Source organism: Choloepus didactylus, chromosome 4, assembly GCF_015220235.1.
Source record: "Choloepus didactylus isolate mChoDid1 chromosome 4, mChoDid1.pri, whole genome shotgun sequence".
NCBI lineage: Eukaryota > Metazoa > Chordata > Mammalia > Pilosa > Megalonychidae > Choloepus > Choloepus didactylus.
In genome coordinates, this window is record NC_051310.1 from 60791461 (window position 1) to 60815615 (window position 24155).

The 24155-nt window shown below is 40.9% G+C and overlaps 1 protein-coding gene across 2 annotated transcripts in view; it reads left to right on the plus strand.

Moving 5' to 3' along the window:
* NID2 (nidogen 2) overlaps positions 1–24155 on the plus strand; it is a 94025-nt gene that overhangs the window by 67401 nt on the left and 2469 nt on the right. The window contains exons 12-17 of one of the 2 annotated variants that reach the window (XM_037832715.1): positions 3974–4093; positions 4848–5093; positions 17994–18215; positions 18984–19153; positions 21378–21507; positions 21995–22166. In XM_037832715.1, the coding sequence (XP_037688643.1) occupies positions 3974–4093; positions 4848–5093; positions 17994–18215; positions 18984–19153; positions 21378–21507; positions 21995–22166 (1060 nt within the window). The remainder of the gene's footprint in view (positions 1–3973; positions 4094–4847; positions 5094–17993; positions 18216–18983; positions 19154–21377; positions 21508–21994; positions 22167–24155) is intronic. The other variant, XM_037832716.1, reaches the window with a different exon arrangement.

Genomic DNA, 24155 nt, shown 5'->3' on the forward strand with positions numbered 1-24155 from the left:
TGGGTTTTCTATGTCAGGGTCTATTAGAAGGCTGCAAGCAAGGAGTCAGCCGGGGCTTGGGTGTCATCTCAAGGCTCAACTGGGGATGGATCTGCTTCCACGCTCATAACATAGTGTTGACAGGACTTGTTCTTTGAGGACTGTTGGACCAAGGCCTCAGTTCATTGCTTTCTGTTGCCCAGAAGCTAGCTTCAGTTTCTTGCCATGTAGGTCTCTCCAGTGTGGCAGCTTACTTCATCAAAGCCAGCAAGAGAGAGTCTGCAGGCAAGATGGAAGCCATACTTACAGAAATGTCATTCCATCAAGGTTGATTTATTGTATTGATTAGAAGGAACCTACTCAAGGGTAAGGGATTATATAAGATTTGAATACTGACTGGGAGGTGGGGATCACTGAGGGCTTCCTATCACATCTAGTCATAGTGGGGTTGCTGTCCAAGCTTTCAGATTGTGTAGTAGTAGAGAATGCTTTTTCTAGAGTGCCTTGCATTCATCAGACTGGGCTAATCATGAAGGTCACCTTCAGAATAAATAAATACATAAATATACAATAGATGACCTTCATAGTATGTAACTATAAATACAAATATGAATACAAATATATGTATGTGTGTGTGTATATATATATATATATAAGCTCCATAATATTCATGTGTCTCAGTGATCAAAGGATATTTGATGGAGGCTCTACTGTAGAAAGTATACATTCTTGAAGCATGCATTTTTTAACTCCATCAAACTAGTAAAATGAGGGTGTGTGGTTTCTCTACAGCCACAGTTTGTTAAAAACCAGGCTCCCTGAAGAGGCTGCTACTTGGGTTCTCAATCTTGTCTGAGTCACTAGCAGGTGGCTTCTATCCAAGCAGAGTTAAATCTTTTCCAATTTCTCAGTCTGGATTAATTTAAGCCGTATACTGACCTGAACTGGATATTGCTTGCTCATATTAAATAACAGTTCTCTTTGTCTTTATAGATCTTGGTGATTTTGTTGGGTGTAAAATCAGATTGTGTTGTAGAGGATCTTCACAGGAAAGAGCATTTCAGTGGATCTGGCCCATTACCCAGAGTCATCATTGCTGAGGAGGAGGAGGGGAGGCACTTAAATTGTCTCTCAGGTTTTCCAAGCAGAGAATCTTCGCAGGGAAGAGCATTTCAGTGGATCTGGCCCATTACCCAGAGTCATCATTGCTGAGGAGGAGGAGGGGAGGCACTTAAATTGTCTCTCAGGTTTTCCAAGCACAGTTTAATAGATGCTGGCCTTTTAATAGATGATAGGGTGGAAGCTTCTGCTGGGGTTGAGCTATCTTTTGGCCTCTGAATGGTGAGCAGGCTCTACTGTGCCCCAAACGTTGTTGTCTTGACCTCAGTGTTCTAACAGTCCCTAAAGACCACTGACAGGGACTGTTATGCTTAAGTGACAGCTTCCTTCCCCCACTGACAGTAAGGGTCGCTCCTCCCTTGCCAGGGGGCTGGAAGTCTTTCCATATTTTCTCTCCTAACACCTGACATCCCGTGAAATAGGGAAGGGTTCTCCTTCTTTATATAAAACCTGACTCAACCAAAGCCCCTCAGTGTTTGCCTTCCTGGGATGAGGCCATAGCCTGCCCTGAGCTCAGGCCCTGGAGTGACTGCCTGGACTCTGGTTTTCTATAGTGGTGTGAGGCCCTCCAAGGACGAGCTCAAGGACTTCGATTCAGGGAGCATTTATCTTCTCCAGCTCCTTGTAGACAAGAAAGCCTTCTGAAGCCCTATGCTGCCTTCCGCCTCTCCAGGCCTTTCCTCTCATGGGTCATTCATTACAGTTACCTTCTACCCAGGACTTCAGTTCTGATGGCAGCAGCACCTGTGGGGAGGAAGACAGGTCTCTAGGGTTTGATCAGAATTCCTAAGGCATAAGCTTTAAGATTGTAAATGATTTCATAGCTCTTGGGAGTCCCCTCTTCTCTTAGCTCAAAAATAACCAGAAGAAACAGCTTCATGGGTTCCAAAAATAGGCACCGTGCCTCAGGAATTCCTGCTTCCTGTGATTGCTCGGGTTCCTGTTACCGTTAGTACTCTTAGCATACGTATTGTGAATAGTTTCAATTTCCTGCATTTGGCTGAATGTTCACATTTACAGCTTTGGTTTTATAGCCAGTTTTACAGACTTTTCCAAGCCCAAGGAACTGGACGGTCACCAGCTGTGCCAATTTGCACATTTGGTTGACTTTTGATGAGACAGCCAACCTCAAGGATAACTAAATATGATAATATAAAACCCATATTGACTAGAGCAGAAATAAGGGTTTTGTTGTTATTGGTTTTCTCTGGTTTATATTTCATAAACTGTAGCACTAACCAGGAAACCTTTGTTTCTATCCTTGCAGATAAATTCATCATTCTACTTTCTTGCTTTTGTGGGTGAAATGAAGGTAACCAGAGAGGCCAGTTGCTTAACTAGGTAGAGTCTCTCTGATTGATATTAAACTTGGTTATGTTGAGCATTCAGGAGTTTTCTTAACTCGCAGGAACTGATTTATGCTGACCAAACTCCCTAGAGACTCTGCAAATGAGCAGAAGGCTGATTTATTCATTACAGTGCAAGAGTTTCTTCTCCAGTCTGTGTTTAACGTCGAGAGTGTTGGCTTGCTGGTATTTGGCAAATCACCTTTGTCATTGGAGGGTGGCTGAGTAAGAGTGTGGCCAGAGAGGGTGGTGGGGATAACCCTAGAAAAAATTTCATAAGGGTCATGGGAGGCCAAGTGAGAAGCCACCCTGTCCCCAGCAGAGGTCACAGCAAATTTAGTGCTGGAAGTCTCCTGCTTCCCAGATCCTGTGTTTTTCTGCCAAGGCAGTAAAAAAATTGATGCAATTCATTTGTTCTAGGACTCTCATTGTCCTAGATCAGGACAATCAGGATGGATCATCCCATTCCACATTTTTTCTATTTGCACATTTTAAAAAATTTTTGCACATTATTGTGGATGTGATACTGCTTTGTTTCATTTTCATTCAAGCCTTGGTCAGACCTATAACCTTTGTTTATCCTCTGTTTACTCTGGAAGAGTTTCTGTCTCTTAAGATAGCTTATTTCATGGATTGGGCATTGATTTTAACAGTTCCACTCTGAAGTGCCTTGCTGTTGCCAGATGTGCTGATTTCAGTAAATAAAAGAAGTATTACTTGGCTTTTATTGGAAGTGTCAAGATTTTGCTCTTTTCAGGTATATTATGAAAATGAATCCTCAAAGTACCATGTGGAGAATGCAGAGTCCTGAATTGTTTGTACTGATAAGCCTGACAAATTTAGATTTTCTTTTCGATGTGTGGTTTCAAAATTCCTGATCATATTTTTCTTATACTTTTTCTTCTGAAAGTAGAAAGGAAAGAAAATTTCTGGTTAATTGGGGGTTCTAAATAGTAGGACTGTAATTATATGCAAAACTAAATGTGCTTCTAACTTGGATTGAAAAAGTGTTTGAAATCTTATCTGGGTCCTTTGCATCTGTAGAGCGCTGTAGGGAGATGGTGCCAACAGTGAAAGGAAAAAAACGAGATTGTTACATACATTTATCTTTACTGTAGTGTAACTGAAAGGAAATTAATGATTTATAGTCTAAGCTTAGTTCAAAGGTAATAACTTCCTGGAATTCACTGTAGATAAAAGATGCCTTGGAAACATACTGCAGGATGTTTTTTTCTGCTAGTGACCAACACGTGTTTGATTTCTACACTGACCCTTCTTAATCTAGGGAGGTAACTCACATGTTCCTCAACTTTGTTCTCCTAAGCTTGCCTTTAAGTGTCAGCATTTTTCTGTTGATGTCCAACAGTCTTCTGAGCCCATTTTCAGGCAGGACCTTTGGAGTTGACAACTCGTCATTGGTCCATGTGTTATAAGACCATGTAGTAGCACATATAGTGTGCAGAAGTCACTCAGTCCTTTCCTTCCTTCCTCCCCTCCTCTATATCTGTCCCTGTTCCTGCTCTCTGCAGATGTTGATGAATGCTCAGAAAACAGATGTCATCCTGCAGCTACCTGCTACAATACCCCTGGCTCCTTCTCCTGCCATTGCCAACCTGGGTATCGTGGGGATGGACTTCAGTGCGTACCTGGTAAGGTTTGAAGGCCTGATTAGGTCCCAGCTCCTTCAACAGTACTTTGCTACAGCACTTCAGCCCATTCTCAATGTATACAGGTCTTGGGCCTTATTTGGTAGATTATCCAGGCTCTGGAATTTTTCCTTGGTTACTTCCTGCTGCCTAGTTTGCTGACTGATAGTTCATTGGAAACCCAGGGTATGACCTGTCCATCATCCTACCTGGTAGCAGCTCTGGTTAACTGACCTACGCATCTGCTTTACCTTGATGATTGCTAGTTAGATAAAGCCTTGAGGTGAAGCTTAGGAAACAGGAGCCTATCACTTATCTCTCACAGGGATTACTGTAAGGGAGCTTTGCCAGCACATTGTGGTCTAGTGGTTATCATTGGCCTGGAGCTTCTCAGGTTTAAACTCTGGACCTCAGGGGATGAATGGGATTTTAATTGTTTTCTCCAAAGTCTCATTGGGGTACTATTCATTTTACCTAGAAAGCAATAGAACCCTGTGGGCTGAAGCGGAGCTGCTTTACTGCTTATAGTCAGCTATGGTGTTACAGGGTAAACTGTGAGAATCAGGGAGGAACTGGATAATGACAGAGCTAAAATAAGAATCCAGGACTCCAAAATCCCAGTGCATTGCTGTTTTTCCCATGTCATGTTGTTTTCCAATTGTTGGGGAACAGGTTCTCAGCACAGAAGACTTTAAGGTTGGATGGTGAAAGTGGATGGTTTGCAATACGTTTTATTTCTTCTTTATGTCTACCACTGCCCTGGTTCTGGAAGACTCCACCTCAGGACTGAAACCATGTGAATACCAGCAGCGCCATGTCCAAGCACAGACAGCCTTCCCCGGGTCCCAGCCTCATATCCCCCAGTGCAATGAGCATGGCAACTTCCTGCCACTTCAGTGTCATGGCAGCACAGGCTTCTGCTGGTGTGTGGACCCTGATGGTCATGAAGTTCCTGGCACCCGGACTCCACCCGGCTCCACCCCACCTCACTGCAGATCACCAGGTGAGCCAACCAGGAGAGAAACCTTGCACCAGCTTAGGCTTCTTGGGGTTCAAGAAGCAGAATGGCACTGATGGTGGGCAGAGTATAGCCCCTGCCTAGACCATGCAGACTCAGAGCTATTCACCATCCTTTCATGGCCTCCCTCCTCCTAGGAACACTTTCATGACATGTGCACACCTCTATGCTCAGTTGTGTTGCAGAGGAGTATATGCACACACACATAGCCACATAGCTTATCTTATCTTATTATACACTAAACTCCAGCTTCTTAGACCACTGTGTAGTTTAGGACCAGAAGCTGGGATTGAGCATTTGGGTCAGTCTGAGTTCCCTGCCCTACATCTGTTATGGCAACTCGAACCAGAGGATCTTGCCAGACCAGCCTTTTGTCCAGAAGGAAAACTGCCTTCCTATATGACTTTACATACCTTAACTCCACCTTCTGAATTGTGTGACAATCTGAATGCTATTTATATCAATGGGAAAAATATAAGTTTGACACTTGTGGATGGATCTAGCCCATTGCTCTGACCTGGTAACCCCAGTCCTCGCTGGCCTAGTTCAGTATGTCAGTTGGTAGTCACTCTTGCCCTAGCCATCTTCACAAGTCATATAGGGATCTGTTTATTAGCCCACATGATCTGAGATGACGGTGATGACTGTGTTATTATCTGAGCACTCCCCACTGGGTAGTGCATGGTTATCCAAATGCTTGCAGTTTATGCCAACGATAGTTTGCCAAGGCAGTTTCTGCTGCTTACTGTCATTTATTTGAATCATTCAGAGTTGGGAAAAATTTAATACAGTTATGAAGAACATAAGGTTGGTTTGATGCCATTTTAGCAAAATGTTTCCTATATCCATAAGGTTGCTATTCAAAGATCTATTTTTACTCTTGGAAGGGACCCATAAGTATTGCTCTTTGTTTTTAATTTATAAGAATAAAAGAGACTGGAGAAGTACAAAAAAATCTGATCCTTTTGATAATATTAATTGTTATGGCCAAGACTTTAGTAGCTCTAAGATCCATATAGGTACAAATTGGTAATGCTTGATTTAGACATATATACACTTGTTTGCACAGTGACACACCTAGCTCTCTGTCTCCATTTTTGGGAAACTTTCCTGCAGATAAAAAAAAAAAAACAAACAGAAAAATCATGCCTTTTCTTCTTTAAAAAGTCTTGGTTCTAACTCCAGCTGGGATTTGAAGAAATCAGATGGTTGGAAAGTGCCTAAAGGAAACAGTTCAGAATTTTATTAAATTTTCAAGGCAAGCATATGTTAAGGACAATGGTTCAAGAAGGAGCCAATAGATTCAGAAGTTAATGACTAAAATAGGGACGTGTTCTTCTGTGCAGCTCTTTCCCATGGACTCACATGTCTCCCTAGGCACTGGATTGGCCTTGGCTGCCATTTCTGATTAGGCTCATCTGCACAATCTGGTCAGTTGTGAGGGCTGTGGGAACACTCTGTGCCCAAGATTTCAGAATATTTAAACCCCTGCCAATAAGAAACAGAAGAGGAATAAATCTGTGGATTGAGAACAAAGTAACTTCCAATAGTGAGGAATGAGACGGATGCATACATGTGAGTGATTTGAATCACCTGTTGCCCAGGAGTTGCCTGTGTTGTGTGTCTGCATTCCAAATAAAGACACATGCCTGGTTTGGTGATACTTGAACCAAGATGAATCCTCTGAGTTTGAGATGTGGAGTCAAGGCAGTGTTGGGAATCCCACCTTGGAGTAGACACTTAGTGCTTGAGGAAATGTCATCTTCTTCTCTGGGTTCCCTGTGACACATCTGTGTGAGAAAGTCAGGATCCTCCTTGAACCATATGATCTTAAATAGAGCTTTGCTTCCCATGGGTCATATGAGATAGTGGCTTTCCCCCAGACAGGTGAGTCTTACAGTTGAGCTAGGTGACTTTTTTAAAAATTCAGTTTCATTGAGATATATTCACATACCATACAATCATCCATGGTGTACAATCAGCTGTTCACAGTACCATCATATGGTTGTGCATTTATCACCCCAATCTATTTTTGAACATTTTCCTTAAACCAGAAAGAATAAAAATAGGAATAAAAAATAAAAGTAAAAAAGAACACCCAAATCGCCCCCCCATCCCACCCTATATTTCATTTAGTGTTTGTCCCCATTTTTCTACTCATCCATCCATATACTGGATAAAGGGAGTGTGATCCATAAGGTTTTCACAATCACACTGTCACCCCGTGTAAGCTACATAGTTATACAATCATTGCAGTTTGTTAGTTTCAGGTATTTACTTCTAGCTATTCCAATACATTAAAATCTAAAAAGGGTTATCTATATAGTTCATAAGAATGCCAGCCACAGTGACCTCTCAACTCCATTTGAGCTCTCTCAGCCACTGAAACTATTTTGTTTCATTTCGCTTCCCCCTTTCAGTCAAGATGTTCTCAATCCCACGATGCTGGGTCCAGGCTCATCCCTGGGAGTCATATCCTGCATTGCCAGGGAGATTTACACCCCTGGGAGTCAGGTCCCACATAGTGGGGAGGGCAGTGAGTTTACCTGCCAAGTTGCCTTAGCTAGAGAGTAAGGGCTGCATCTGGAGCTAGGTGACTTTGACTTCCAAGGATTTTATTTACCATCTTCCTGCTTTCCTAGAGAAATTGTAGGTGCTGGAGCCCAATAGTAATGTTTCCAACTCTGTTCTTTGAAGCTGAGGGTTGTGAGCAAAGAAGCAAAATGAAATGACTTTGTGTTTTAAAAGGACTGTTCTAGCTGTTGGTTTATCTTACACTGGCAGTGGCGGGGAGCAGGGCAGAAGCAGGAAAACCAGTGAGAAAGCTATTGCAGTAACCCTGCACAAGATGATAGGGCTTTGACCAGGGTGGTAGGGGTAGAGGTAATTAGAAGCGAAGATACTCTGAACATAGTCTGAAAGCAGAACTGACAGGATTTCTTTTTTCTTGTTTTAATTTTAATTTTTTAACTAATACATAACTTAAATAAAAAGTTACGTTTATTTATGACTTATGACAGTTGGGAATACACTTTGGCAGGCAAACATTGCTGTTGAGTTTTTAATTAGAGAAGTTGTAGATTTACAGAAAAATCATGCATAAAATAGAGTTCTCATATACCACCCTATAGTTAACACCTTGCTTTAGTACAGTTCATTTGTTAAAATTCATGAAAGAACATGATGAACTATAGCCCATATAACCATAAGGTTCACTGTTTCTGCTGTACAGTCTTATGTTTTTCTAAAATAATTTATTCTAGTAACACATATACAACCTAAAATTTCCCCTTTTGACCAATTCAAATATATAATTCAGTACAATTTATTATATTCACAATGTTGTGCCACCAATACCACTATCCATTACCAAAACTTTATGATCAACCCAAATAGAAACTGTACAATTTAAGCATTACTTCTGATTCCCTACCCTTACTCCGTCCCCTGGTAAGCTGTATTCTAAATTCTGACTCAGATTTTGCTTATTCTAAGTATTTCATATCAGTGAGGTCATACAATCTTTGTCCTTTAGTGTCTGGCTTGTTTCTCTCAACATAATGGTTTCAAGGTTCATCCATGTTGCCACATGTATCAGAACCTCATTCTTTTTTACTGCTAAATAATATTCCTTTGTATATATATATACCCCATTTTATTTATCCATTCAGTGGTTGATGGACACTTGGGTTGCTTCCATCTTTTGGAATTTGTGAATATGGCTGCTATGAACATCAGTGTGCAAATATCCGTTTGAGTTCTTGTTATCAAATATTTTGGGTCTATTCCTAGAAGTGGGATTGTCAGGTCATATGGTAATTCCATACCAAACTGTCTTCCACAGCAGCTTCACCATTGTACATTCTCGCCAACAATGAAAGACTGTTCCTATTTCTCCATATCCTCCCCTACAGATGTAATTTTCTGTTTTGTTTTTTTTTTAATAGCAGCCATTCTAGTGGGTATGAAATGGTATCTCCTGTTTTGATTTGCATTTCCCTAATAGTTAGTGATGTTGAGCACCTTTTTATGTGCTTTTGGGCCATTTGTATATCTTCTTTGGAGAGATGTGTATTCAAGTCTTTGGCCCATTTTTAAGTGGGTTGTTTGTCTTTTTATTGTTTAGTTGTAGAATTTCTTTATATATTCTGGATATTAAACCCTTATCAGATACATGGTTTCCAAATATTGTCTCCATTGTGTAGGTTGTCTTTTTACTTTCATGCTGAAGTCCTTTGAGGCACAAAAGTTTTTAATTTTGATGATGTCCCATTTATCTGTTTTTCTTTTCTGGCTTGTGCTTTGGGTGTAAAGACTAAGAAACCATTGACTAATACAAGGTCCTGAAAATGCTTCTCTATGTTTTCTTGCGTTTTATAGTTCTGGATCTTATATTTATGTCTATGATCCATTTTGAGTTGATTTTTGTATATGGTGTGAGGTAGGAGTCAACCTTCATTCTTTTGCACATGGACATCCAGTTTCCCCAGCACCATTTGTTGAAGACACTATTCTTTCTCCCATTGAGCGGGCTTGGCACCCTTGTCAAAAATGAGTTTGATGTAAATATAAGGGTTGATTTCTCAGTTCAACTCTATTGGTCTGTGTCTGTCCCTGTGCCAGTACCATGTTGTTTTGAGTACTATGGTTTGTAATAAGTTTTAAGATCAGGAAGTGTGAGCCCTCCAACTTCATTCTTGTTTTTCAAGATGATTTTGGCTATTCCAGGCTCCTTAGCCTTCCATATAAACTTGATTATTGGCTTTTCCATTTTTGCAAAGAAGGCTGTTGGATTTTTGATTGGGGTTCTGTTGAATTTGTAAATCGCTTGGGGTAGAAATGACATCTTAACAATATTTAATCTTCCAATCCATGAACATGGAATGTCCTTCCATTTATTTGGGTCCATTTTGATTTATATTAGCAATGTCTGTTAGCTTTCTGTGTATAAGTTCTTTACATCCTTGGTTAGATTTATTCCTAGATATTTCATTATATTAGTTGCTATTGAAAATGGAATTTTTTAATTGATTTATTCTTCCAGTTGTTCATTATTAGTGTATAGAAACACTACAGATTTTTGGGTGTTGATCTGGTACTCTTCTACTTTGCTGAATTCATTTATTAGCTCTAGGAGCTTTGTTATGGATTTTTCAGGATTTTCTGCATATTGGATATGTCATGAGAAATAGGGAAAGTCTTACATCTTCCTTTCCAATTTGGATGCCTTTTATTTCTTCAACTAATTGCTGTAGCTAGAACTTCCAGTACAATGTTGACAGTGATCATCCTCATTTTGTTCCTGATCTTGAAGGGAAAGTGTTCAGTCTTTCACCACTGTCTATATAGTGTGGGTTTTTCATCTATGACCTTTATTATGTTGAGGAAGTTTCCTTCTATTTCTAGTTTTCTAAGTATTTTTATCAAGAAGTGGTGCTGGATTTTGTCACATGCATTTTCTGCATCAATTGAGATGACTGTGTGTTTTGTTTTCCTTTGTTCTCTTAATGTGATGTATTACATTGATTGATTTCCTTATGTTGAACCACTCTTGCATACCTGGGATGACTCCCACTTGATCCATGGTGTATAATTCTTTTGATGTGCTGTTGAATTCAGTTTGCTAGTATTTTGTTGAAGATTTTGCATCTATATTCATAAGGGATATTCATCTGTAGTTTTCTTGTGCTATCGTTATCTGGCTTTGGTATGCGGGTAATGTTGGCCTCAGAATGAGTTAGTAAGTCTTCCCTCCTCTTCAATTTTTTGGAGATTTTGAGCAGGATAGATGTTAATTCTTCTTGCAATGTTTAATAAAACTCACCAGTATCACAACTGGTCCTGGGCTTTACTTTGTTGGGAGGTTTTTGATGATTAATTCAGTCTCTTTACTAGTTATTGGTTTGTTGAGATCTGTTTCTTCTTGAGATAGTGTAGGTAGTGTGCTTCTAGGAATTTTTTAAATTTCATGTAGTTTATCCAATTTGTTGGTATCCAGTTATTTACAGTGTCCTCTTATAGTCCTTTTTTATTTCTGTAGTGTTGATAGTAATGTCCCCCCTTTCATTTTTGGTGTTAGTTATTTGTGTCCTCTCTGTTTCATTCTTTGTCAGTTTAGATAATGGTTTATTGATTTTATTGATCTTTTCAAAGAACAAACTTTTGGTGTTGCTGCTTTTCTCTATTTTTTTTTTTTTTTTTCAATTCTCTATCATATATCTCTGCTGTAAGCTTTATTTCCTTCTGCTTGCTTTGGGTTTATTGTGTTCTTTTTCTAGATCCTCTAGATTTCAAGTAAAGTCTCTGATTTGAGATCTTTCTTCTTTTCTAATGTAAGCATTTAGAGCTATAAATTTCCCTCTCAGCACTGCCTTTGCTGCATCCCATAAGTTTTAGAATGTTGTGTTTTCATTTTCATTTGCCTCAAGGTTTCTGATGAGAAATCAGCACTGAATCTTATTGGGATTCCCTTGTATGTAACTCATTGCCTTTCTCTTACAGCTTTCAGTACTCTCTCTTTGTTGGTGGTATTAGACATTTGATTTCTCTCTGTCTGGATATGGTTCTCTTTGAATTTATCCTGTTTTGGGTTCTTTGGGATTCTTGAATATGCATATTCATGACTTTCATTAAATTTGGGAAGATTTCTGCCATTATTTCTTGGAATGTTCCTTTTGTCCCTTTCCCCTCTCCCTCTGGGACTTCCATAATGTGTATATTGGTGCACTTGATGGTGTCCCACAAGTCTTTTAGGCTCTTTTCATTCTTTTTTATTCTTTTATCTTTCAGCTCCTCAGCTTAAATCATTCAGTTGTTTATGAGTTTACTGATTTTTTTTCTTCTTCCACCTCCAATCTGCTGTTGAAACTATCTAGGGAATTTTTCATTTCAGTTATTATGTTCTTCAACTCCAGTATTTCTCTGGAGAGATTCCCAAATTGCTCATTCATTGTTTTCTTAATATCCTTTTGTTCTTTCTCTGTGTTTCCTTTTTCTCCTTGAGCATGTTGAGAATCAATATTTTAAAGTCTTTGGTAAGTCCAAAATCTAATCCTCTTTACTGATGGTAGTGTCAGGATTTTTATCTCGTTCCTTTGGCTCAGCCATCACTTTCCTGTTTCTTTGTTTGTCTTGTAATCTTGTGTTGTACGCTGCACATTTTAATATTTTAAAGTGTTAACTCTGGAGTTTAGTCTTTGGGATGCCTCTTAAATTTGTATACAGCTAGTGATGTGATAGAGATTTTCTTGAATGCTGGGAGCTAATCAAAACAAACCAATCAAGGCAGTAAGCACTTTTCACTCTCTGCAAATTGCAAAGACTCTTTGCAATGTTGAATAATAGTAGTGATGTCATCCTTGTCTCGTTCCAGATCTTAGAGAGAAAGCTTTCAGTGTTTCACCATTAAGTACAATGTTAGCTGTGGGTTTTTCATATATGCCTTTTAACATGTTGAGAAAGTTTCCTTCTATTCCTATTTTAAGTGTTTTTATCAAGAGAGGATGCTGGATTTTGTCAAATGCCTTTTCTTTATCAATCAAGACAAATATATGGTTCTTCTCCTTTGATTTGTTAATGTGGTATATTGATTGATTTTCTTGTGTTGAACCACCCTTGCATGCTTGGGATAAAACCCACTTGATCATGATGTAATTTTTTAATGTGCAGTTGGATATGATTTGCAAGTATTTTGTTGAGGATTTTTGCATTTTTATTTGAGAGATTGGTCTGTAATTTTCCTTTTTTGTAGTGTCTTTATTTGCTTTTGGTATTAGGGTGATTTTGGCTACATACAGTGAGTTAGGTAGTGTTCCTTCCTCTTTGATTTTCTGGAAGCGTTTGAGCAAGAATGGTATTAATGCTTGAAATGACTGGTAGAATTCACCTGAGAAGCCATCTGGTCCTGGGCTTTTCTTTCTTGGAAGGTTTTTGATGACAGTTTCAAACACTTTACTTGTGATTGGTTTGTTGAGATCTTCTATTCTTGAGTTGGTATGCATTTTTTGTATGCTTCTAGACAATGTCCATTTCATCCAAGTTGTCTAATTTGTTGGCATACAGTTGTTCATAGTGTCCTCTTATGATCTTTTTTATTTCTGTGGAGTCAATAGTAATGTCCCCCTTCTTATTTCTGATTTTATTTGCATCTTTTCTCGTTTTTAATTTGTCATTCTGCCCAAGAGCTTGTCAATTTTGTTGATCTCAAAGAACCAACTTTTGGTTTTGTTGATGCTCTCTATTGTTTTTTTTTTTCTTCTCAATTTGATTTATTTCTGCTCTAATCTTTGTTATTTCTTTCTTTCTGCTTGCTTTGGTACTAGTTTGCTCTTCTTTTTCTAGTTCCTCCAGGGGTGTACTTATGTCTTAGATTTTAGCTCTTTCTTCCTTTTTAATGTGGGCATTTAGGGTTATAAATTTTCCTCTCAAAACTGACCTTGCTGCATCCAATAAGTTTCGATATGTTGTGTTCTTGTTTTCATTCATCTCAAGATATTCACTGATTTCTCTTGCAATTTCTTCTTTGACCCACTGATTAAGAGCTTGATGTTTAACCTCCGTAACTTTGTGCATTTTCCAGTACTCCACCTGTTCTTGACTTCCAGCTTCATTCCATTATGATCAGAGAAAGTGTTTTGTATCATTTCAATCTTTTAAAGCTTAATGAGACCTGTTTTGTGATTCTACATATCCTGGAGAATGGTCCATGAGCATTTGAGAAGAATATATATCCTGCTCTCTTGGGATCCATTGTTCTGTATATGTCCATTAGGTCTAGTTCATTTATCAAATTATTCAGGTTCTCTATTTCCTTATTGATCCCCTGTCTAGATGTTCTATCTATTGATGTGAGTAGTGTATTGAAGTCTCCAATTATTACTGTAGATACATCTGTTTCTCTTTTCAGTTTTGTTACTGTTTGTCTCATGTATTTTGGAGCACCCTGGTTAGGTGCATATATATTGATGATTGTTATTTCTTCTTGGTAGATTGTCCTTCTATTAATACAGAATGTCCTTCTTTGTCTCTTATAACAGCTTTGCATTTAAATTCTATTTTGTCCAATATTAGTATAGCTACCACAGCTTTTTTTAAATATATACTGTTTGCATGGATTTTTTCCAGCCTTTCACTTTCAGCCTATTTGTATCCTTGGGTCTGAGGTGAGTTTCTTGTAGACAGCATATTTTTTTATCCATTCTGCCAGTTATCCAGGCTCTTCTTTTTTTTTTTTTTTTTTTTTTAATCCATTCTGCCAGTCTGTGTCTTTTGTTTGGGGAGATTAATCCATTAATATTCAATGTAATTACTGTAAAGGCAGTATTCAACCCTTTTATCCTTTGGTTTCTATGTGTTACATCATATTTTTGTCTCTCTTTTTACTATTTTAGTTACCTTTACTGATAATCTTCATTTCTACACTCTCCTCCGAGCATCTCTCTCCTGTCTTTTCCTTTCAGCCTGCAGGAGTCCCTTTAGTATTTCTTCTAGCGCATGTCTCTTGTTAATAAACTCACTCAACTTCTGTTTATCTATGACTATATTAAACTCTCTCTCATTTCTGAAGGACAGCTTTGCCAAATAGAAAATTCTCGGCTGGCAGTTTTTCTCTTTCAGTGTCTTGAATATATCATACCACTGCCTTCTCATCTCCATAGTTTCTGATGAGAAATCAGGACTTAGTCTTATTGGGCATATCCCTCGTATACTTTGAATTGCTTTTTTCTTGCTGCTTTTAGAATTCTCTCTTTATCTTTGGCATTTGACATTCTGATTAGTATGTGTCTTGAAGAAGTCCTATTTGGATTTATTTGGTTTTGGGTATGTTGCGCTTCTTGGACCTGGCTTTCATAAGAGTTGGGAAGTTCCTGACCATTATTTCCTCAAATATTCCTTCTTCCCCTTTTCCTTTCTCTTCTCTTTCTGGGACACCCATGAAGTGAATATCTGTGTACTTCGTGTTGCCAATCATTTCCCACAGGCCCTGCCCAATTTTTCCCATTCTTTATTCTCTGTTCTTTTGTCTGTTCAAATTTGGATGCTCTGTCTTCTAGCTCACTGATCATTTCTTCTGCCTGTTCAAATCTGTTGTATAATTCTAGTGTATTTTCAATTGTATCTATTGTGACTTTCATTCCCATAAGATCTGATTTTTTCTTTGCACGCTTTCAAATTCTTCTTTATACTCACCCAGTATCTTCTTACTATCCTTTGTCTCTTTAGCCATCTCATTTAATTTGTTTAGAAAATCTGTTTGAAGATCTTTGATTAATTGTTCCAGATTCTATATCTCCTCCAACTTTTGATTTGCTCTTTTGACTAGGCCATATCTTCCTGTTTCTTGGTATGGCTTATTAGTTTTTGCTGACATCTGGGCATCAGATTATCTTGGTGAGTTTACTCTGAAGTTCAGATTCTCTCTTGTCAAAGCTGTTGTTGATTGGGTTTTTATTATTGCTCTTCCTTGACACTTGGTTCATCAGTATTACACAACCAGGGCTGGGCCAGGGACCCCCAAAGGGGGCACACTCTAGCTCCACAAGGCTCCAGGGAGAAGGTCAGGGAAAGATCCCTAAAAGACTAATTTCTCTCAAGAGTGTACTTTCTGGCCTGCCCAACATATATCTCTCTTGCTCAAAAGCCTTTTATTGTCTTCCTGGAGGTGTGTTTTCCTCACCTGCCAGCAGATGGCACTCTTTGGCAATCTATTTGCCTCAGCCCTCAGAAGGCGGGCTTCTTAGCTAGCTCCCTGGAAACTCCAGTTAACAGCATAGTGAAGCTGAGTGGGGAGTATAAACCACTGGTGGTTCCAGCAGTCCAAATTTGCCTGCCAAAAGCCAGCACAATGCTAAGTTATGTTGCACCCTGTTCTTGGGAGCGTGGACCTTTACTGCCCTTTCAGTATGGAACTGCCTGCCCCCAGAGACTGGTTAACCAGATGCTTTCTGCCCTGAGAGTGGGTGATGGGCACTGGGGACCTGGGCTGAGGTGGGGGGTGGGGGGTTGCTGAGTTCTCTCACCACAGCTTCCAGGTCTCCCGTCCTGTACTTTCCAGGGTGATGTAGCACACTTCTTCCAATATCCAGAGCCCCAGATTCATTGTTGCTGACAGTTTCTGCCTGACCCCTATTTGTTTTTCTGGGAGAGAAGTGAGCCCAGCCTCTCTCTAATCAGCTACCTTGGATCTCTGATCCTCTGCTGTTGACTTTTAAAAGTCTCATTGCTAAACTGCATATATTTTTTAATTGTAATAATGTGTTTATATATAGAAAGAACAATACCATAGAAAAAATACTCATGAGTAAGTTTAATACATAAACAAACTGCTCAAGACATGTAATTTGATCATTTCAACTTGATTACAAGTATAGTCTCTTAAGTAACAGCAGTTTCTTTCATGCTGAGAGATAGTTTGAACTTCCTGTGATGAGTGAGTCAGTCCCACATTTCTGAATGTGTTCCTGGAAGTTGAAAAGTCCATTCATCTGAAAGAGGAGTTGACGGGGGGGATCTCACTTCTGCATCCAGGAGGTGAAGGCAGAGGAACCCCAACCATGGAGGGGGAGCTCCTGGATCCACTGGCCTCAGTGACCCTCAGAAGAAGCTAACAGAATTTCTTGACATAGCAGATGTGGAGAGTGAGACAAGGAGAGAGAGAGAAGTCAAGGTTGACTTCAATGTTTTGGGCCTGAGCAGTGGACAAATGGAAGTGCTACCTACTGATAGGGGAAAGACTATAGGCAGGAGCAGGTTTGGGGAAAGCAGGGGCCCAGTTTTTGTTAGTTTTCTTCTAAGATTCCTTTTTCACATCCAAATGGTGATGTCAAGTAGGTACTTCGATAAATGAGTCTGGAGACCATAAACTTTGAGTTGCAGGAATTATAAAGGAAGGAGAAGCACTTCTTTTTACTTAAGGTTCTTCAGGTATTACTGTCATAAATTAGTGAAAAAGTTATTTCAACAGACAACTCTGCAGCAGAATCCAGATGGAAAACCATCTCTCTTGAGGACAGAACCTCACTAGCCCTTTGAAAAAGTCGAGGAGAAAACTGCTGGTAGTCAAGAAACTAACAGGAGTTTAAGATGGTGGTGAGCTGTTAGGGCAGGGAAGGAGGATGCTGGAGAAAAGAGAGGGCAGAGCAACGTGGCAGGAAACTGAAACCAGCAGAAAAGGGTTCAGTTTTAAGGTAATCCCAGAAGGAATGGGGCCAATGGAATTCTAGGAATCAAGTGTCTAGGAGTCAGTTGTAAGTTCACTACCACCTCTGCTCTGCTTACTTACACATGCACACGCACACTAATTACCATAACTTTTAATTATACTCGGTATAGTTTTCCAGTGCACGGATACTGAAGGCCACATAAGTTGGGCATTCAGTTAATACATTCTAAGATGCACATTGGTCAGTCTCAAGATCGCCCTCCCAGATGCAGGTCCTAGAGCTTGAAGCAAGTGAGAAAGAATAAAAATTGGCTTTAAGCATTATAAGGCCACCAAGTCCCCAAAAGATGCCTGCGTATGTGCTCCATGGGCCCTAGCAGGCTGGTCTGGGTGGGCCTCTCCTGCCCTCAGGAAGATCATCCCCTTCCCAGGCTGAGTGAACCCTGTACCCTGATCTCAGCTCTTCTCATTCTCTCCTGATGTGGCTGGGCCTGGATAACAAATCCTTCTGGCCTGGGGAAACGGAGTCATCAGTTGACCCCTTTTCCTCATTTCCACAGAGAACTTAGGGTACCTTTGCTGCCCTAGCCCAGGCCCAGGGACTTGGCTAAGCCTTCAGTGAATGACTGGGAAGGGGAAGGCCCAGGAGGCCAGGCTTGGGGTTCTTGACATACGCGCGTCTGACCTTGGCTCCCAATCAAAGGCTTTCTTCTCCATCTGCTCAGAGCCCACCCGGAGGCCCCTGACAGTCTGTGAGCGCTGGAGGGAGAGCCTGTTGGAGCACTATGGAGGGACGCCCCGGGATGACCAGTACGTGCCCCAGTGTGATGACCTTGGCCACTTCACCCCCCTGCAGTGCCACGGGAAGAGTGACTTCTGCTGGTGTGTGGATAAAGACGGCAGAGAGGTGCCAGGCACTCGCTCCCAACCAGGCATCACCCCTGCGTGTAAGCATTCCTGGGGCCAGTCCCCACCCACCTCAGCTATATCCGAGAGGGCTTCTATAGGGAAGCTGCCAACAGTGCAGGAAGGCGGGGAAGTAAGGGATCACAGTAAGTCTAATGGAGGAAGTCACTAATGAGATATGGTGCCTTCCCCCAAACCAGGGGAGTCTTAAGAGTTCAGCTAGGTGGCATTGAACTCTGATGATCATATTCACTAACTTCCTGCTTTCCCAGAGGAATCGTAGGTGATGGAGTCCAAATGTAATGTTACCAACTTTGTTCTGATTTGCTCTGTTGATTAATAATCTAGTCCACCCAAGATCGCAATTTGGATTTAATGTTTGGTTTTGTCATTAGCAGTTTCTGTAATTAGAACATCTGGAATTCAGTTCAACATGTGATTATCCCCCTCTCCAGCCCAGAGCGATAGGGCTCCAAAGAGAAGTTTGTCAACACAATGCTGGCTCTGGTTTTTCCTTTGAAAAGCAACCACCAAAAAAAAAAAAAAAAAATCCTGCTTTGTTCTGGGGGAAGTGTTTTGTTGTCTTCCTCCCTAGTAATTGGCAGCATTTACAAATCCTTTTTTTAAAACCTAAAAATTAGAATTTTTTTTAGAACATCTGGAGCACATCAGTCTAGGTAGGGTGAAGAACTTTTGATGTTTTCAGAGGCTCTGGTATGTGGGAAAGTAACTTTTCTCCCTCCCCTGCACCCCTCGCCCTTGTTTCCTTTCTTCTGTCCTCCTCACACCTTCCCACTCTTCCACTGCAGGTATACCTACAGTAGCTCCACCCACAGTCCAGCCAACCCCACGTCCTGATGTGACCCCTCCGTCTGTGGGCACCTTCCTGCTCTATGCCCAGGGCCAGCAGATTGGCCACTTGCCTCTCAATGGCACCAGGCTTCAGAAGGATGCGGCCAAGACCCTGCTGTCACTGCATGTAAAGTAGATTCCGCGGGTGGGGGGAGGCTGCAAACAGGGTTTGGGGGGTGGGGGTTGCCACACTTCCTGTAGGCCCAGTGAGATCCCCTCAGAGGGGATCATGCCAGTTATGCAGTGGAAGGAAGGCCCCCCACCCCACCCCACCTCTACAGAAGGTGGGACTCTTGTTAGGAGTCAAGTCTGACTAAGGCTGCTCTCTACAGTTGGTTCATGGGGTTTCCAATATGTGGAAAAGGAATTTCAGAGTTGTCAGGATACGGAGGAAGAATGGAGGAGGAATTGACAGATTCTTAACCAAAGTCCCCAGAGTTCTCTGAATGTCATAGACGTCTCCAGAGACTATGGAAGAAAAAACTATACAGGATGACCAGCTATAAGGTGTGGCGTCTGTGATCGGCTGAGAAACCCCATGTGGAAATCAATCAGAATTAATCAAGGATTGCTTCACTGTGACAGTTCCCTCCCCTCCCCTTTTGGTTCTATAACTTTGATCAGCCTCTTTCCTTACTTATTCTGACTCCTTTATAGATGAAGATTTGGGGAGAGTATGATGCTGGCAGAGGATGAGCTGAGCTCTCCCAAGGGGTTGCTTGCTGCTTCCTGAACCAGCAGGCCCCTATTGCCAAGACATCACGTTTTCCATGGAGAGGAATTTCTTCTCTAACATGAGGGGAAGGCACCTAAAGGCATCACCTAGACCTTTACAATGGAAAATTGATTCCGTTTCTAAACTTCATGCCCTAGATGTCTTTCCTTCTTTTTTAAGATTCAAGTCCCCCCCCCACCCTGCCCAGCAAACACTAGCATGCCATCTTGTAAATGTTTCTGTATAAGTGAAAAATTAAGAAATTGCCATGATCTCAAGCTAACCTTCCGTTTATTCCAGTCTGATGTCAGATGGCTTAACTGTATTTCTGAAAGTGCCCCTGATGGGGGAGGGCGGGGGTTGGGGGGTAAAACGGAAAGAGAAATTGGACTTGGATTGTAAGTACATCCTGGGGGAATCTACTTTAAACGGGGACTTTTTTCCCCAATAAATTTTGAACTTGATGAATTAATGGGTAAACAAAGCCCAGAATCCCCCAGGAAGATGGAAGCTCAGGATCCCCTGGGTTAATGGAAGCCCATATGGATGTGTACTTTTGCCTGGGACAGCCAACTTTTAATTTTAATTTTCAACTAAAATTGTAACTGACCTTCAGGTCCTCTCATATAAACTACCCACTTTTCTAAAGGAACCAAATCCTGCTACATATGGTCTTTCTTGTGCCAACTACTCTTCCTGACGCCTAAGTCAAGCCACGCACTAGGAGGCTTTGTTAGGCAGGCAGGGAGCTGGTGTGACCTCAGGGACAGCCAGACTGCCTCTCAGTGATGGCTCTGCACATCTGCTGGGCTTCTCAGAGCAGCCAGCTTGGGTGTCTGGGTTAGAAACTGAATGAAGCAGTTGTGGAAATAAAGAACCCAGACTCAGCATTTTTAAAAGACTTTGTCATTTGCTTTTCTGCAATAAGGAAGGAGGGGAGTCCTCCTTAGTCAGAGGTTGAGTGATCACCATTCTCCAGTTCCTTAATCCATTAACTTACAGACTTTTTCTTTTCTATGAGAGTACAACCTAAGAATTGCTTGGTAGTAAGAAGCAGAGGTGGAGGCAAGGGTGAATGCACCTTTGAGGGTAGATTTTGTGGGCATATATTGGCAAATTTTTGAAAACTTCTTTAGAAAGGTGATAACATTTGAAAGGGATCAGTTTTGCTCAGTAAAATATTAAGGATTTATTTTTACAAGCTTTTGTCCTCTAATCACTAAGGGGCTTTTTCCTCAAGAAATCACTTTTGTTTTTACTACCAACAGTAACAGCAATTATTGAGGGCTTCCTGGTTACTAATTACTGACGAGGATATTTTACAAACATTGATGTTAATTTTTCTAGCAACCATATGAAATAGGCACTGTTGTTATCCTCATTTTGCAAGTGAGGAAACTGAGGAACAGAGAGGTTAAGTGCCTGAAGTCACACAGCTAGTAAGTGGCGACCCTGGCTTTGACCCCAGAAGCTGGCCTCCATAGCCCCCGTCTGACCACCCTGCTCAGCAAGTTGACTACAGGACCACAGCACAGGGTGTTCACTGTGGCCATGTACGAGCAAAACTGTTGAACATGAACTTGGGTGAAATTCAAGGAGTCCTATTTCTTCCAATTCTATGTCTTGGTTCATGAAGGGCTCCATAGTCGTGGGAATTGACTACGACTGCCAGGAGAGGATGGTGTACTGGACAGATGTTGCCGGACGAACAATCAGCCGTGCCAGATTGGAACCAGGAGCAGAGCCAGAGACCATCATTAACTCAGGTCAGCAGAGTCACAAACTGATGCTTCGCATTTCATTTGATGCCACTAATTTCAAGTTATTGCCTATTTTATGTCAAAGTCTAACAGGGAGACATTAAGTCACTTTATTGAGCTGTACAACACCAGCCACTCTGTAAACAAATATGCTCAAATGTAAGGAAGGAAAAGGTGATGAAGACCTTTGAGCCTCTCAAAAGTTAAGGGCTCAAAGCAAAAATTCAGGGGTGTGGAGACAGTCTCTGCTGCCAGCCCCAGCACCATGGCTGCTTAGTGCCATCAGGCTGGTAGTTCTGCTTGTCTAGAAGAAACTAGAGGTATCTGGAAAAAAATGATAAATTCCTCTCATTAATCTGATTCTTGGGACTTGAGACTTTCAGGACTTTTTTTTTCTTTTTTAAACACTGTTCAAACATAGTAGACCTCTCTGCTTCCAGGTCACCTTTCATACCCTGCAAATGCTCCAGTCCTGCCTCTGCTTTATTTCCAGGCCTGATAAGCCCTGAAGGACTTGTCATTGATCACTTCCGTAGGACACTGTACTGGACGGACAGTGGCCTGGATAGGATAGAGCGTGCCCGGCTGGATGGCTCTGAGCGCAAGGTTCTCTTCCACACAGATCTGGTGAATCCTCGAGCTATCGCTGTGGATCCAGTCAGAGGGTGAGCTGGGCTTTCCTACTTCTCTGTTACCTGTACATCCTGATTTGAAGCTCACGGATTTTAAAGGCAGTGTGGGGAGGGTCAGAAGAGAGTAAAAGTTCAAGTTCATTAATTTAACAAATATCTACTATAAATATTTATTGAATATTTACTGGGTATCAGGCACTATTCCAGGCAAAGGCAGGGTCTGTTCTTTCACATGGCTTACCTCCTATTAGGAAGAAATAAGATGTAAACTAACAAATAAACAAGAAAAAATTTTGTGATGTGGTATGTAGAGAATTCACCAAGAGTTTTGTGAGAGTGACTGGAGAGCTACTGTCAATCAGAGGATCAGGCAAGGCCTCTCTGAGACAACACTTAAACTGGAAGTGAAGCGGGTCTCCCTCTGCAACATGTTCAGAAACTATGTTAATGCCTCAGTAGGATTTACCTCCACTGAACAGAGTACCAAACTCAGACATCTGATGTTTTATTTCTCTGGCCTCATTTCTCATTTTCATTTAGCAAAAGTCAAGTGAAATTTTTTCCCTGTCTGTGGTAATTGCTAAAGTCATCAACTGGAATTTACAGATTTATCAGTGTTCTAATATTTATTAGAAGCAGAGAGGATTTTTATACCTTGAGAAACTTGTTCCTACCAAGGGAAATTCCTGAGAAGCCCTTTCAGAAGAGAAAAGAAAACCTTAAACTTTTGTTTCAGCAGTGATTTTTGCCTCAGAAATTTTTAGTGAAAAACTCAATTCTGAACATTTCTTTTATTAAGTTTGCCTTTCTGACATTTGGGCGGTTCATTATTTCCTCTTGGCACTTTAGCCAAAACTAGGGTTTCAAAGCGGAAACTGGGGAAAGAAAGCTGCCAGTTGGTGAGCAGTGGTACCTTGGTTATGTGCTTCAGAATCTGGAGGAAAAGGCACACTTCTAGGCAGATCACAGCCATGAGTTTAAAGATGAAAGCAGAACTTTGTTTCTTATCAAGAGATAACTGCTAAAACTATAATAGACGCTAAAACTAAAAACTATAAACGTAGTTTCAATTAGAGGGAACATATTGTTTTCCGGATATGTTTGTTAAATGAATATTTTGTTTTTAACAACATTTAAAAGGCAAAGTGCCCAGTGCCTCCACCCTTGGGTATCAGGTACAGGACAAGTGATTCCCCTTCAGCAAGTGCCAAACAGCATTTTCCCTGAAAGAAGAAAACAGCACAATTTCCCTCTCAAATCCCTGGCCCAGGTCTTCCATGGTTCCTATAGTTAAACTATTCCTAGCAACTATTTCTTTTGATTCCAAGCCCAAGATCTATTTAAGATTTCAACAAATTAAGGGTTCTGTGGGTGCCTGCAGGGGTGTCTCAGAGGTAAGGATTTTGACAGAGACAAAAATGACTTCTTCCACATAGTCACAATCATGTTAGAAAACCAAGTGATGCAGGTAAAGGTGGAATATGGCTGTGTCTTAGTTAACTACTGATGTGTCACAAATTACCCCAAACCTTAGTAACTTAAAACAACAAACATTTATGAACTCTCAGTTTCTGTGTGTCAGGAATCTGGTACAGCTTGGCTGTGTGCCTCTGGCTCAAAGTTGCAATTAAGGTACTGGACTGGTCTGCAGTCATCTTAAGGCACGATTTGGGGAGGACCCACTTCCAAGCACACTTACGTTGCTGTTAGCAGGCCTCGTGTCCTTGCAGACTGCTGTCCAGAGACATCAGTTCCTTAGCACATGGGACTCTTTGTAGGATAGCTTGCAACATGGCATCTGGCTTCCCTCAAAGCACGTGAGAGAGCCAGAGAGGGCAACCAGGACAGAAACCACAGTCTTTCTGAAACCAAATATTGGATGTGACATCCCAGTCACCTCTGTCATTCTATTTGCTGAAATCAAGTTATTAAATCCAGCCTGTACTTAAGGGGATTGCTTAAGGGTGTAAATACAAGATGTGGTAGTCCATCTCAATGCCTACTACAGGCTGTATAGCTATT